The sequence below is a fragment of the Ambystoma mexicanum genome, chromosome 12 (genome assembly GCF_040938575.1).
Source record: "Ambystoma mexicanum isolate Mex_15411 chromosome 12, UKY_AmexF1_1, whole genome shotgun sequence".
NCBI classification, from domain to species: domain Eukaryota; kingdom Metazoa; phylum Chordata; class Amphibia; order Caudata; family Ambystomatidae; genus Ambystoma; species Ambystoma mexicanum.
The window spans coordinates 149,899,285-149,914,893 of NC_090936.1; the positions used below are offsets into that span (position 1 = coordinate 149,899,285).

Below are 15,609 nucleotides of genomic sequence, written 5' to 3' on the forward strand. Positions count from 1 at the left end.
TTACATCCCAGCATTCGGCAGGAAACCAGAGCAGACGAGTAAATTTTGCAAAGGAAACTAGAACGAAGAACCTCAGAGCGCCGAGGTGAAGGCCAAATGAGAAGCTGCAGTCAAGTCCCTGCATGGAGCGAGAAGAGTTGCCAGCTGCCGACGTAGAGTCCGGTTGACGAGTCCCGCAAGCAGCTCTGTCCCGAGAGGAGGGCTGGGCAGACTCTAAATCTGCCCTGAGGAGCACCGTTCATCAGAAGCAGGTATGCGTTGGCTTCAGTGGACTGGGAGGCGTGTGTCAAAGTGAGAGAGAAGGAGAAGAACCCCCAGAGCGGGGAGAGAAAAAGTGACCAACCCTGGAGTGGGGGAGAGCAGACAGGAGCCCCAGAGGAGGGGGAGGAGGGGGAGAGAGACAAACCCAGAAACGGGGAGAGAAAAATTCAACAACAAACGTAGCTCAAAATAATGAGAGGCCAGTTGTTAGGGAGATTTGTCAGTTGTATGCTTAATCCCCTCTCCTAGTGAGACCCCCAGCACTTTTTGCTGGACCTCTGGACCTTTTTCTTTCTCTCCTGTATGAGGAGAGCCTTTTCCCCCACTCATTCATTCTTATTTTGCTCTGACATTTCGGGAGCTCTGTTCTTTTTGTATTACCTCATCCTATGTAGTCTGCTTTCCTCCATATCTCTTAAAGGCATCTGTGTTTCACTTTTGCAGCACACAGCACCCTATTGTGCAGTGTTGCAGGGAACCCTTTAGTTCCCAGCTCCTTCACACTATAATCAGCACCTCACCTGTCGGCTTTTGTTTCGTCCATCTGACAATGGCATTAGCACCTCGTTCTCACTGTAGCTTTTGAGCCCAGATCTCAACACTCGTGCACTGGCATTCTACTTGATCGTGTTCTAGCATTGAGCCTACATTTCAACTGATTGTGCTCTTAACATTCTAGTGATCTTAGTTAGCATCTTAGTCGATTATGCATTACCATTCTACTCGACTGTGCCCTAGCATTTTAGCTGATTGTGCCCTTGCATTCTATTTGACTGTGCCCAAACATTTCAGTTGATTATGCATTACCATTCTACTTGACTGTGCCCTAGCATTGTAGTTGATTGTGTCCTAGTATCTTAGCCGATTGTGCCCTTGCATTTTATTTGTCTGTGCCCTAGAATCTTAGTTGATTATGCACCAGCATCTTATTTGACTGTGTAACTGCACTCAAGCCCAGATTTCATCGGTTTGCGCACTAACACTTGAGCATGCTACATACCGCTGCGACTTTTCCCATCCCAGCCCAGTAATACAGTATTATCAAAGCCCCCCCCCGGCCGATCCAACTTCAGATATGTTAACCTGGACCTTCATCATCACGTTTCCATTTTGCGTGGTCCCTCGCGACATCCCATGCACAGGTTCGTACTTCCTCTCCCACCCCAATGGCCTTAGCAGACCAGCATGCCAAAGACACCATCCTATCCCCTGTCCCACCCCTTTCCTACCCAATATAAACCCCAGTCTGTCTTCACCAAGTTTCACAGCACAGCTGATACACCTGACACCCAAAAAGTAATATAGACCACCCTCTCTGGCATGCCCACCCACAAGAATCTCACTACCAGTACATTTTACCCCATAATAGGCACATCAAGACTTGATCGCCTCAGATCCAGAACACATCTTCTCGACTCTTCCCAAGTCAGGCAAAAAAAAAAAACCAGCACCAAACCAAAACCAGCCACTCATCTCACACACCCCATGCTACCTATCGACCAGACCACTTCATGCCTTAATGCCTCCTCACCTCGCACCTGCATCAGAAAACCATGCCACACCTCTGAAACAACCAAAGGCGCACTCATCAACGCGAGATCCTTAGTCGCCCACGCCTTAGATATAGCCGACATCATCTCCCTCAATGAACTTGACTTCATAGCTATCACCGAGACCTGGCTCCACCCAGCCTCCGGCCCCGCACTAGCGCTAGCGCTAGCTATACCCAACGACTATATAATCTACCACGCAGACAGACAAACAACCAAAGGTGGCGGAGTAGCCATTATCTCAAAAGCTCCCTTAACATTAGGCACATACAAAACCAATCCCTCCCATCCGCACAACTACTCACCATCAAACTATCCACAACCCACACAAGCACGATCACCACCCACCTTATCTATAGATTGCCAGGCCCCTTACTATCCTTCAACGACGACATAGCTCTCCTACTCTCCAACAACACCAAACCCAACTCACGACTACTCATTCTGGGTGACTTCAATCTAGGTTTCAACGACTAGAAAGATGACAAAGCAAACACCATCGCCCATCGCCAACACCATCTCTGAATTAGGACTCGCCCATCACATCTCGCAAACCACACATGACAAAGGCTGCATCCTTGACTGGATAGCGGATCTCAATTGTAATACCACCATCCTCTCCAACACACCATGTGCCTGGACCGACCACCATCTCATTACTTTCACCATCAACAAAGGCACTCAAACACCTGGTCCTCTTCCTAATGCCCCACCTACACTCACTAGAAATAGCAAAAACATCACAGTAGAGAAACTCCTCCCTCTACTGCAACCTATCATCGACCTTTCACCCACCATCACTAACCCCACAGAACTAGTAGAGCTCTACAATACAACCATCCTTAAGGCTATAAACACCATAGCACCACTTAAACTTCGGGAACCCAAACCATGCGCGCACCTCAACTCCTGGTTCACTCCTGAACTAAAAACGCTCCGTAAAACTAAAAGACAAGCTGAATTAGCATGGAAACAGACGCCCTCCACTAACAATAAGACATCTTATGCACTTGCATCCAATATCTACAAGTCAGCAATCATCCAGACTAAAAAAAAAATAATGTACAATGAAAGAATCTGTAACGACAAATCCAATACCCAAGAGCTCTTCAACATCTTGAGAGACCTCAAATCCTCCCTCCCCCATTCCAGATACTTGTACCAAAAACTTCTCTTGGTGTACAGACATACAAGAAGCACTCCTAGGCAAAATTGCCATTTTACAAGCCAAAATCGAGGCAAAGAAAGAAAGCCTCACATTCGCCGATAACCCCACCCCCTCCACCCACACCCCACAAATGGATGATAACCTATTTGAATTTTCCACCATAACCATCAAAGAGGTTGAAGACATAATTAACTCGCTGAAACCTTCCAAGTGCCAAGGCGATATATGCCCGGCGCCAGTCATCAAAGACGCAGCCAAACATCTTGCTCCTTTCATCACATCACTCATCAACTCATTGTTCACATCCAGCACAGTGCCTAACAACCTTAAGGACTCTTGGGTTCTACCCTTACTCAAGAAGCCCACCCTTGACCCCAATGTCCCTACCAATTACAGACCCATCACGACTGTTCCCTTCCTCCTAAAAATCCTTGTAAGAGCTGCCTACCTACAGATACAGAACCACCTCGAGAAAAACACTTACTAGGACTCAGACAATCAGGCTTCCGCCCTAAACACGGCACCGAGACTGCTCTGATTGACCTCAAGACACAAATGGACAACATCAAAGACAATGGCAAACTTGCACTCCTTCTCCTTGACTTGTCGGCTGCCTTCGACCTGGTCAACCAGGACATCCTCTGTAAACATCTAACCTCAGCAGCCAAATTCTCTGACAAAGCCAATGCTTGGATCCAGTCCTTCTTGAATGACAGATCCATGAGAGTTCTTGCACCTACAGCCTCTGCCAATCCAGCCCCAGTCACATGCGGTGTACCTCAGGGCTCCTGTGTTTCCCCCACACTATACAATGTGTTCACAAAACCCCTCTTCGACATAATGGACCGTCTGGGTGTCATCTACACGAATTACGCAGACAACACTCAAATACTTATCCCATTAACAGGCGGCTACTCCACTGACAACACAGCACTCAACAACACCTACTCCATTATCCAAGAATGGATGGCTAAGCACGCCTTTGTCTCAATGACGACAAGACTGAGCTTCTTCTGCTAGACTCCCAACCCAGACTCAACAAACTGGACAAACTATACCAGACATTCACTATCGACGGAAACAACATCTCTGTCTCCAACAGCGTCAAAACCCTTGGGATCTACCTTGACTAATCCCTCACACTGACAAGACAGATTAACGCCATCTCACCCGCCACTGCTTACACTTGTAAACTCATCAATGCCAGTAGACCGTACCTCTCGCCCTCCAACTGTACCACATTAGCTAGAGCGCTAGTTCTCTCCAAAGTAGATTACTGTAATGCTCTATATCTGGGTACCAGCCAAAAAAACATCAACAAGCTGCAAGTTATCCAAAATAATGCCCTGCGAGCAGCTCTGAACATATCCAAACATGAACACATCTCTGACACCAGACGATCCTGCAAATGGCTATCTATACCTCAGAGAATTGAACATAAAACGCTTTCGCACACACACAAGTGCCTATCCAACCAAGCACCCAGATACCTATCAGACAACTTCACACACCACATCCCAACTCGCCCAACCAGATCAGCTCAAACACACTGCTTAACTATCCCCAGATACAAACTCCAAAAAGCAGGTGGCTCAAGCTTCCCCGTGCTTGCCACTAAACTCTGGAACTCACTACCACTGGATCTTAGATCTGAACCGTCCTTTCACTGATTCAGACACAGTGCCAAATCCGGGTTACTTACCAAAGAAGCCTAGAACTCCCAACACTACTTTGTTATCATACCTATTGCCTGCAAACATGTAAATTATGTATTACAAATGACTTGTGCCTGCCACACCTTGTACATTACCTGTAACTGCATGACAATGTTCTAACTTTCTGTATTGTCCACCCACGGACCATGCTGTATTATATGGATATGTTGTAATCAATTCAAGCGCCTGGATGGCCCAGGGCCAGGTGGCGCTATACAAATAATAAACTAAAATAAACTATACTATATTCTTTGACTATCCTAAAAAAATAACTGTTCTTAAGGATAGAGGGATACTCTGTATCCTTCCTAAAACTTTAAATTTATGAGAGATGATCACACGTCACCTTATGTGGAGTGCTAAGGGGATACCTAGTATTCCCCTTCTCTCTGCTCCTGTGACCTTTTTGGTCACAGTGACAACCCTACAGTTATGGCTGGTGGGAGTGGACATATTCAACCAAATTGTGTGCCATTTTCTACTGGAGACTGCATTCACAGAGTGTATACACAAAAGGGTCACCTATATTATTATTATTATTATATGTTCTATCATGGTGGCTCCTTTCTTTTTTTCGCCATTTCTTGTGTGGTTGTCCTTTGCTAACCCTTCTACCATTCTGGGAAGGTTATGTCTGAATGCAAGGTTTGCCTTTGACAGGAACCCTTGGGTGTCCCCACCTAGGCACCACTGTGTCTGTTAACACAGGAGGCAGGGGAGGGGGAGGAGTTTAAACACTGCCCTGTCCTTTGCCTGACAGAGGGCCTGAATGGAACCAGTTCCCACCGGGGGGCTTGCTGTCCTGATTGGACATCCACCCTGCCCCTTTCTGTAAACTACCTGGAAAGTTTGCAGAGGACTGAATGGGAAAACCGAATAAAAGGTGAGGCTCCTGAGGCAGAAGACAAGTCGACCACTGGAACAGAAGATCCAAAGCTGAAGATGACCAGAGACGCTTGCAGACCCTTCCAGTAACCGTGAAGCGACCACTGCTGTCCTGCCCTCGTTTTCTTAATCGAATGAGGAGTTCTGAAGAGGACGACTCCTCTTTGGCTGGTGGGACCAACCAGCCCCAAAATGAACTGCAGATTGAGCCATACCCCAAGGCGCTTTGATCTTCGAAGGGTGAAAAACATGAATACCAAGGGACCTCCAACCCATTTGCAGTGCAACGTCTTTGCGTGGACGAATCTGCCGACAACATTGACGAACTTCAGTTGGACCTCCAGAGGCACGATCCCACTCATCCAAGTCCCCTCACCAGAGAGCAGGACTGCAGAATCGAGGAAGCTAGACCGGCCAATAACCATCGTTTGTTGGAGCTGATAAAAAGGCGCGAAACTGCAGACCGAAGCAATGCTTGCTGAGGGTCCTCTTTCGCGACTGCTGCTGACACATCTCATTCAGAGACCTTCCTTTTGTCACCAGACCGAGGAATCAGGAGAGCGTGATCGTCGCTGCAGCACAAGAGAGAATACAGCTGCGTTTTCATCAATCAACCTAAGGTACTGCGGGGCTAACGGTAGAACTTACCTCAAGCTGAATAGTTCTCCAGTGTGATTGGACTGCTTACAAAAGGTGTTGGGTTTGCAGGGTCCTTAGAACTTGTAAAGCATTTTTATTTAAGTGACTAAAGTATAACTTTGCCTTTTCTGCTACTGCATAAGACTTTTGCTACACTCCTACACTGACTTTGAGGAACTCTTGTATAGTTAGGGAGATTGGACTTCCAAAGCATTAGAAGCCTTGGAAAGTGTTGCTAAGAAGTAATTACTGCTAAAGTGTTGCATAAACCTCCTTTTCCTTCCTATAGACTTTGTCTGATGTGACTTTACTAAATGAATGAAACTATAATTTCTCTGTAACAAATGCAAGTGTGCGGCACTACGAGTAATACGGTAGAACTGCCAGTGTCATTTTATGTAACAATTGTAAGCGCGAGCAACTACCAATGAAGCAATCACCCATGAAAAGTATTGTGAATAATTACGATTTGTGTTGGCTAGTCTAAATAAGTATTTGCCTACCTTGCCTTGCGTATATAAGAATAAATGTATATTTTGATACAACCTTCAGTGTGTAAGAGTTTCTTTGGACTATTGTATTGACTGGGTTCAGTGTATTTACCTACAGCTCACATCCTCCTCATAAGATAAGCCTGGCTGCTCTGCCATTCTACCAAATCCTTTGGCTAGTACAGACTTATACTAGGAGTTAGGGACCCATTTACCAAGGGATAGTTTTATAGAGGCTTACCTCCAAGTGGACTTTAGGAAAACTCCCCAACAGTAGCGAGGCATGGAAGTCTGGTTCCACTGCTCATCATTATTGGACTAATAGCAAACACATGCTGATTGATCGAGTTCTCAATCAGTCAGCATGCTTACGCTAGGAAGAAGAGGGGTGGGCCATCCATTCCTCCACACCGGCACATGCTGATGGTGTGAGCAAGTGAAGTGACTTTTGTGTATGAAATGCGTTTGGATGTGTGCGTATATGTTGGACTGGTTGTTTTCATGTATGCATGCTATCAAGGAGTTGTTTGAATGATGTATGAATGTGTGGGTGAATGAGAGAGTATGTTGCATACATGTGTGTGCATGAGAGCATAAATGCATCTACGAAGGGGAGCAGGCCACTAAATTTAGGTTTTGGGGGCTGCTTGGGCATGGCATTGTTTTTTGCTTTACCCTGATGCACACTAAAGATTCAAGGGTAAATCAAACATGATAAGTGTTATTACATGGCTAGACTGGCCTATATTGACTGTATATTGTAAGTGTGGCATTGTGTTTTTTTGTACTTTGTATCAAGAATAAAAAGTAAGCATAAGTAATTACGTGGCAAGATGGCCTACATTGTTACAGCCAATCTGCATACACTGTTCTGTGGCATGGCATTTATTTCCTAGCTCGGAGTTCTTATATGGTAACACTGGCATATATTGATGCAGCCTACATGTAGATGTTTGGTCACAGCCTGCATGAAAATGTTTTTTATACTGGCATTATGCGGTCAGTAAAGGCATCAAGCAAATGCTTTGGAAAATACTCTTGTACACTGTTAGGGACTTGAATCTATTGGGCCTTTTCACGTACTTTCATACAAAAACCGAGTGCAAACTGCGCTTCCTTTTACTGAACTTCTCAAAGAAAGTGTGCTGCAAAATGCATAATTTTAGCCCATTATTGTAAAAAGGTTCTTAGGCGTGTAAAAACCACCCTAACCTGTGCCCTAGTTGGTTTGGGTCCCCCGCTACGCTCGGTGGGTCCGGCTTCCACCAAATATTTCCACGCTCCAATTCAAAAATGAACCAGCCACCACTACTCATTGTAGTGCTCCTGTGAAAAAAAGTGGCTTGCCAAATTGTCCATGTTAGAATACATTGCACATCCAAATCAATTTTGTGTTAATAATTGCTAATTAAAATGCCAATACATTTCTCTAGATCTAAAAGGTGGAACTACAACACCACTCTGTACAGCGGTAATTGAATGTGACCAAAATAGTGTAAAGTCATAATTTGCCGCTGTGTTTCCCAAATATTTTTGGGACAATACCCTAAAGCCCCAGTAAAGCATACTTTAAATCCTACATGTTTTAACAAGTGTTAAATGGGCTTTCGTGTTTACAAATGCCCCATTCGCCACTTGCATTCCTTGAAATCTTCAACTTCATCTCTAATTCAGAGAAGCCAAGAGAAAGACTCACAGAAACTATGTAAAGTGTGCGAGAAAACCCTTAAATCAGTCTCTGAGGCACTTGTTAATGGAATGCGAAGGCACCTGGAACTTGAGATATTTGTTATTTAGGAAATATGTTGGAAATGATGAAGGGCTGATCTCCGATTTCTTCTGGACACGAGACTCTGACATTCTCTGTAGTTGAATTTTTAAAACATTTTGGATTTTTATATTAGGCTTTCACTTCCCATGTTAAAAGACCTTGAACACATGACTGTGAGTAGGTTCTGGAAAGACAGGTTACTTGGTAACCAAAAACAGCATAAGATTGGACCAAGGTCTCCAAAAATATCTATGGAAAAATTGACTGCATATTGTATCTTTTTCTTCTTTCTGCGGTCGGTGTATGGATTAGTAGAATTGTTTTATTTTCATAAATTGGCTCATTATTATGATCTGTATCTGTTTTATGCTTTAATTTCTTGAGCTACTTTGTAAAGGTTTTGTAAAACCAACACAAATAAAAAGAAAAAAGAAAATCTCTAATTCAGTTAAAAACTATTGCAAAATCGCTTCCATGTTAACCTCGATTTACTATTAAATTGCTGCACATTAATAAGTTCTACTTCAGCTACACATTGGGTTGCAATCATTTTCCAACCACCTGAAAGACCATATGTTCCATCAAAGGTACGCTGTTGCTCACCATTTCATTTTACTAGCAAATGTTGCTCATTGACAACAAAAGGTTGGGGACTCCTGCCCTGGTCTGTGCTTGCGTAATGCCAATGTTAGCAGAAATGTCAAACTTCACAGAGCATTACACACAATTCACAAATACAGCAAATCATACAGATGGAATTAGACCACATCAAAACGGTATAATCAAAGTAATTCGTTTCTGACCAATGAAAAAGCAGCTAGCAGGCAAATGGTAAAAAGCAGGTTAGAAAAAGATCCATAGAAAAAAAAAGTACTTACCTCTGCAATGATCGTGAAAGTACTCATCATCGTTATTTTCAGATGGCAATGGAAAAGTATTTCCTGCACAAAAAAGGGAACAGTGAAATTCACACAAGGCACATCAAGACAGGAAATTGACAAACATTTTGGATGCACAAATCTCGATTTTGATATATTTGAACCTAATCAAGCATACTTGTAGAAAATGTGGTTTTATCCTTCGAATGAAAATAGAAACTATGCTAAATATGGGCCTTTGCACTGAAAGCATCACAGACCGTGTGTGGGCAATTAGGAGTTCTGGCGTTCAGTGGGGCCTTCGAACCAATTTGTAGCAAGTTAATGCAATAGTGCCTCACTGGATCGTCAAGACTGAGTATCAGGCAAAGTTGGGGTGCTTGGGTCAATTCACCCTACAAATGTTTTTTTTTTCAGTTTTCTTTATTGTGGATTTGGTTAGTAATTAAACCCTTTCACAAAAGTCAGGCATATTTACCTCAATGTTACACATTATTTATACATCATTTCATTTTACAAAATACACCTTAAATACATTTCAAAACAAGTTAAACAGTGATTTTGATTCAACAGTCGGGGATGGGATTTGTTTCTAATAATTCAAAGGTTGCAATTAAGAGACTCATTTCAGTCAGGTTTAAATGTGATTATACAGCTTTCATTGAAGCAGTCTTGTAGTGGCTCTTCCCATTCCATGAAAATGCATCCCCTTTACACAGTTCTATGCGCAGTTACTCCCCACGGCTCACATCACATCAGATTTTGAAGGAACTTTTGGGTTGATATCACTTAGAACCCCCGCGACCTGATTAAATGCAAAAATTTGCACTGTCGCATCGGTGTGCCATAGTACGGAGACTTCGAGTTCCTCAACTCCGTTTGTTTAATTAGGAAACCAGGCTGCTGTGGTCACACCTACACGGGGATGCCCGTTATTACACTTCCAGTAATGATCAAGAGAAATAAAGTTGGATAAGCCCTGATTTGAGAACAGCACCTTGCCGAAACATGTGTAATCCATAGGGCAGATCAATTAAATTTCCTTAATACACAACAGCAATTGGACTTCGTCTCCAGCATAATTTTTTTCTGGCGCAGTAATAAGGTGCGACCACAGCAGCCTGGTTTCACATTACACCAGTAAGGTCAAATCAGGAGGGAAAATGGTCTCTCCGAGCAGGTGCAAATATGACCACAAATTAAGCTACTTGCCGCTGCTGTGCCTAGCTGTTGCAGCATGCTCATTGCTTGCTGAGTAGAGAGGCACAGTGCCCCAGGTCGCCTGCAGCCCTGCCAAACTGCCAGCCGGCCCTTCTGCCTTGCCTTCTGCCTTGCCAAATATCTAAAAAGCTGTGCCAACACCTGGGAATCTGCTGTCAGAACCAGTCATCAACTGGGCAGATTAGAAAAGGCCTGTCATGGGATGGCAACGATGGGCAGTGTTTTTACGGCATATTTTCACCATGCGCAAAACGTGTGCTATCTGGTGTACTCAGATGGGATGCGCAACCCATGCGGGTCTGCAGCTCAAGCTGTCACGCATACACCAGAGAGCATACATGACAGGCTATAGTCCTGCAGACTCCAGCACCTCGAACTAAATGCAATACTGAAGTGCATTTTTCGAGGCCCAAAAACGTGCAGAATATTGGAGTTACGAAACCCTATTGGGGTTTTACTTATATGGAATTTTTTAAATATGTAGTTGCAGAAAGATACATTTGGGTTGCCCGATTTTAAAACAAGCACTCGCCATTAAAAAGCACCATGTGGCTGGCTTCTCCATTCCAATCTTTGGCGCATTTATTTTGCTGAATGCATTTTCACCAAATGTATCCCTTTTTTGACACAAACAGCAGGGGGAGACCCCGCCCCCATTGCCACCCCACTTCCCTCCTTACTATATCGTTTTCCCAAAATTACCACCTGCAAGTTTGTGGCAGAAAAAGTGGAACAAAATTCGGCAAAAATGCATTTGTCAAAAGAGAGCTAGAGCCATTCCTTACCAACACAGACTGTCTACTGTGTCCAAGTGCAGCGTAGAGCTCCCACCCCCCTGCGTCTCACTCTCCTTTAGATCATCTTCTCTGGGAGACCCAACAAGGGTGCCAAGGGAGGGGGGGGGGAGCAGAAGTGCTGTGCTCTTCTCCCGCTGCTGGTAGAGAGAACACCAGCGTCCCAATTTTTCCCTGCTCGCCCACACCTCTATGCATCTATCTGAGCATTTGAAGCATGGCAAACCCTAGAGCACTGGGTTAGATCTTAGACAAATAACGGCAAAGCCTGGAAAATGGTGACCGTAGCAGAGAATGTAATGTCAGAATCTACCATATGGCGTGAGTAGCTTGCCATAGACCATGTGGTATTTTGAGGACAACACGTGGCTTATGTTGTGAGGGCCTAGTATACGAGTCAGTCAATACCTGTCAAATAATGGCGGGAAGGAGCATGCAATTGCAAAACCTGCCATTTGGTGGGGGGTCAGTGCATATGACGACAATATCGGGCAAACTGGGCAGGAACCTCAGCACAAGACGCCAACAGCGGGTAAATCCAGGGTATATCTGGATAAATGATGGTAACAGCAGGGAAATGGTTTGAGACCCTGGACATATGCCGGCAATACCAGCCACATGATTTGAGATTCTTAATGTATCATGGCAACACCTAGGAATGCTGGTAATATTCCTGGGCATGTGACGGCAAACGTTTGGAGTACATGGGATCGTGTTGGCAAATCCTTGACGAAACAAAACTATTTCACCATTTAAAAAAAAACTAATCTTTTGCCTATGCGTGTGTCTTAATAAGCTAACGGTCCTTTTTTTTTAAAATCAAAGTCACTCTGTGCGAGAGATTAATAAAACGAAAATCCAAAAGATAGTTGGGTGGGCTGCCTATGCAGTGCAACGACCTACAGAAAGCCTCAGCTCCTCTTCTACACTGCACCCTACTTCTAAAACCCTGGTCACAGCAGCCCATTGCTTCCCAGCTTGGAGTCTTGCTTTACAAAGTCCACACATCCTGTGCACATGGCGGGAGTTTGCACACATGGCAGAGTCTGCCAGTCGCTACCTCCTGTGTTGCCTGCAGCGTTGACCACATTCGAGCTGTCGGTTACTTCCTGGCCCTTTGTACAGCAGGCTCTGAAGACTTGGCCACACTGGTATCCTAGCAAGAGGTTCTGCTCGCAGCTCTGTCCTTGGATTTGGGCATTCTTTCCCAGCAGGCAACAACTACAACATTTCTGTAAAATAAACAAATAAAACATGAATAAAATGGCATGAACTGATATTTTCAGATACACTGGAGCTTCATTCAAGGGGAAGCCCCACTTGCATTTCATGAATTATATCAATCTATTAAAAGCACTGAATGCATTTCTGGGATCACTTAAGACCCCAGGGTATTGTGGCGCTAGAGACCGATTTCCAATTTATATTATTGCCCAGCTCAAATGTAGTCCACTAAGCCACATATCTTTGCTTCCATGTCCATGCAAACTATCATTTCTTATTATATTTGTATAACGTGCCCCTTATCAACAGGGACGGAGGACTCTGCATAAAAAATACATTTTACTAAGTAAAAACAACATAATTCAAGCAGCAGAAATCGGAACCTTCCCGACAGATAATATACACAACATTGTACTTTTCAAAGTAAAACTAGAATTCCGGCAAAAGCAACAAAAATTCGTATCAGAAGAGACAAAAAAAAAGGACTTCTATAAACACTGTGCGGCTTAAAAAGATTAAATTCCAATAAAAATGCTAACATACTAGAAGAATTCAAGTAGGCAATGATAAAACCTGAACATAACCACAAGGTCAATTTCTAGAAAAAAGATAGGCGTTACACAATTTCCTAAAATGTGTTAAGAAGGATTTCTCTTTACAGTACCTTTGCCTTCTATTTTTATGGACCCTCAAACGTTTTTCTTTTTATTTTTGTATCTGACCTAAACTTTTTACAGTGCATTGAAGGCTTCAGCTTCACTACACTGGCTTTTGCTCATTTGTCATGGGGAAACTGACATGTCCTTCAGAGTGTCAGTATGTGGAAACATTGTTTCCCTTAGGCTTGTTACTTTGCTGCCACTTTTGGTAACTTGTTATTGTACAATGCATCTTACAGTACAATGGGGTACACTTTTTAGTTTGCCCTAGACGAACACTAGAGGATTTTTGTGTACTTTAGGTGTGCCTAAGGGACAAACTGGTGGCAGCAGTTACTTTCTGCAATTTTTTGGTGCGTTTTGTTTCTGCCTTAGCGCATTTGGCTACCTACTGTGGCCAGTGCCCAAGCATAGCCATTCCACAAGGTTTGTCGTTTGTCCCTTTGCCATCTTTTTACTAAAAAAGGAAGTCTGGCTTTAAAGAAAGCTGCTCTGTGGGGCGACACCTTACAATCCCAATTTTAGACAATAGAGAAACTGGTGTTGATACAATTGCATCTGTGAGTAAATGGGTGTCGCAGGTCTCTGGACTCAGACGGTAGTAAAGCCTAACCGTCACCACATGTAGTGTAGAAAAAGAAAAGATCCGGGACTCAGCGCCACCAGTTTAACAGTCATTAAATTGTGTTATATTGTCACACATTAAATGATGAGGTAAAGCCCATGAATGATAACATGTTTCGGCTCGCTCAGAGCCTTTTTCAAATCTGGGCCGAATTTCGATTAGACAATCCGAAAGACTAAATGTCAATGTGGTAGTAACGGGGTCAGATCCCCTAAGATTTAGTTGTGGGGATCTGACCCCGTTACTACCACATTGACATTTAGTCTTTCGGATTGTCTAATCGAAATTCGGCCCAGATTTGAAAAAGGCTCTGAGTGAGCCGAAACATGTCATCATTCATGGGCTTTACCTCATCATTTAATGTGTGACAATATAACACAATTTAATGACTGTTAAAATGGTGGCGCTGAGTCCCGGATCTTTTCTTTTTCTACACTACATCTTTTTACTAACCCTTCTTCCTGACATGTGAAGACAGGAAAATCCTTACATGGACTTCCAGTGTCTGGGAAAGTCGAAGCCTTTCACAGGCTTCTGCAGGGTAATGTGTGTTTGCTGGCAGAAAGTGGGTTGGGAGTATCTGGTCCCAAACCACAAACTGGTTTCAGTGTGTCTGAATGGTATGCATGAGCTGTGCCACCATGGTCCTGATTGGACCACTGCTTTTGAGCCATATCTTAGATGGACTAGTGGGAGTTTTGGCTCTTACCTGCCTTTTCACCTGCACCCATTCCAGAGAGATCCTGGAAGAAACCTGAAGGAGCCAAGTACCTTGTACAGCTGCAAGATGTGTAAAGAGACTGTAGACCCGTTGGAAGATGGCCTGGCGACCAACTTCTGCTGCTGTCTTGGAAGAGCCCTATCTTGTAGGTGATCTTCAGAAGTCCTGCGAGGTGAGGGAATATCCATTCAGCACAGAGTCATGTGAAGAAGAGCCCTCGGAAGTGCCCCTGGATCACCCAGTGGCTGCCCAGGTCATAGTTTGTGCTACCATGCTACATATGTCACTGATCTGCCTTGACACCTGTAACTTTGGGGATTGACAGCTTGTGCCACAGGACTCCTCTCTGCCAAATTTCATGGTTCGAGCATCAAGGGGACCCGAGATAGGAGGGGAAGTCTGACTGCAACAGTTGTGTCACCCTGCATCGCTGTGCATCGGTAGCCGTCATCCAAAACAGCTTTCCTACATCCAGTCCTGTGCCAAGAGGGGCCCTGCATAGAGTTCTTCTGCATTCTCCATCCTGAAGATCTTGCACCAGCATTTGTCACCGACTGGGAAAGTGCTTGAATCTGCAACCCCTGCGCATTACGTACTGGAGTGAGTTGTAACAGTACTTACCTGCACCCCTATATCCCCTTTAAAGGTTTGGTAACTTTTAGAAACTTTTGTAACCGTTTGGCTTTGCCAATACATGCTCATGCAAGCATTCCGAAAGTGGGGGACACGTGTTCACTACAACAACTTGTCCTCTACCCCTTGGGACTCTTCATTGGACCACAGAAGCCCTCCACTAACTTTTTCCAGTCTCACAAAACTGTGTGGAAATTTGGTGAACATTTGGGCACAAGTCCCCATACATCTTATAGTGTTGCATCTCTGTGGACCTGCAGTGCTGCATACTAATACTAACCTTCCTTTGCTCATTTCTTTTTAATGTAATTTGCCCTACTCCAGTGATTGTATATATGTATCATTTATTTAGTCTTGTGTGATACTATTATGTT

The 15,609-nt window shown here is 44.1% G+C and overlaps 1 protein-coding gene across 2 annotated transcripts in view; it reads right to left on the reverse strand.

Annotated features, from left to right (window-relative positions):
- FBLN1 (fibulin 1) overlaps positions 1-15,609 on the reverse strand; it is a 788,021-nt gene that overhangs the window by 573,443 nt on the left and 198,969 nt on the right. For both annotated transcript variants that reach the window (XM_069628189.1, XM_069628190.1), the window contains exons 4-5: positions 12,434-12,605; positions 9,359-9,421 (exon numbers count right to left, since the gene is read on the reverse strand). In XM_069628189.1, the coding sequence (XP_069484290.1) occupies positions 9,359-9,421; positions 12,434-12,605 (235 nt within the window). The remainder of the gene's footprint in view (positions 1-9,358; positions 9,422-12,433; positions 12,606-15,609) is intronic.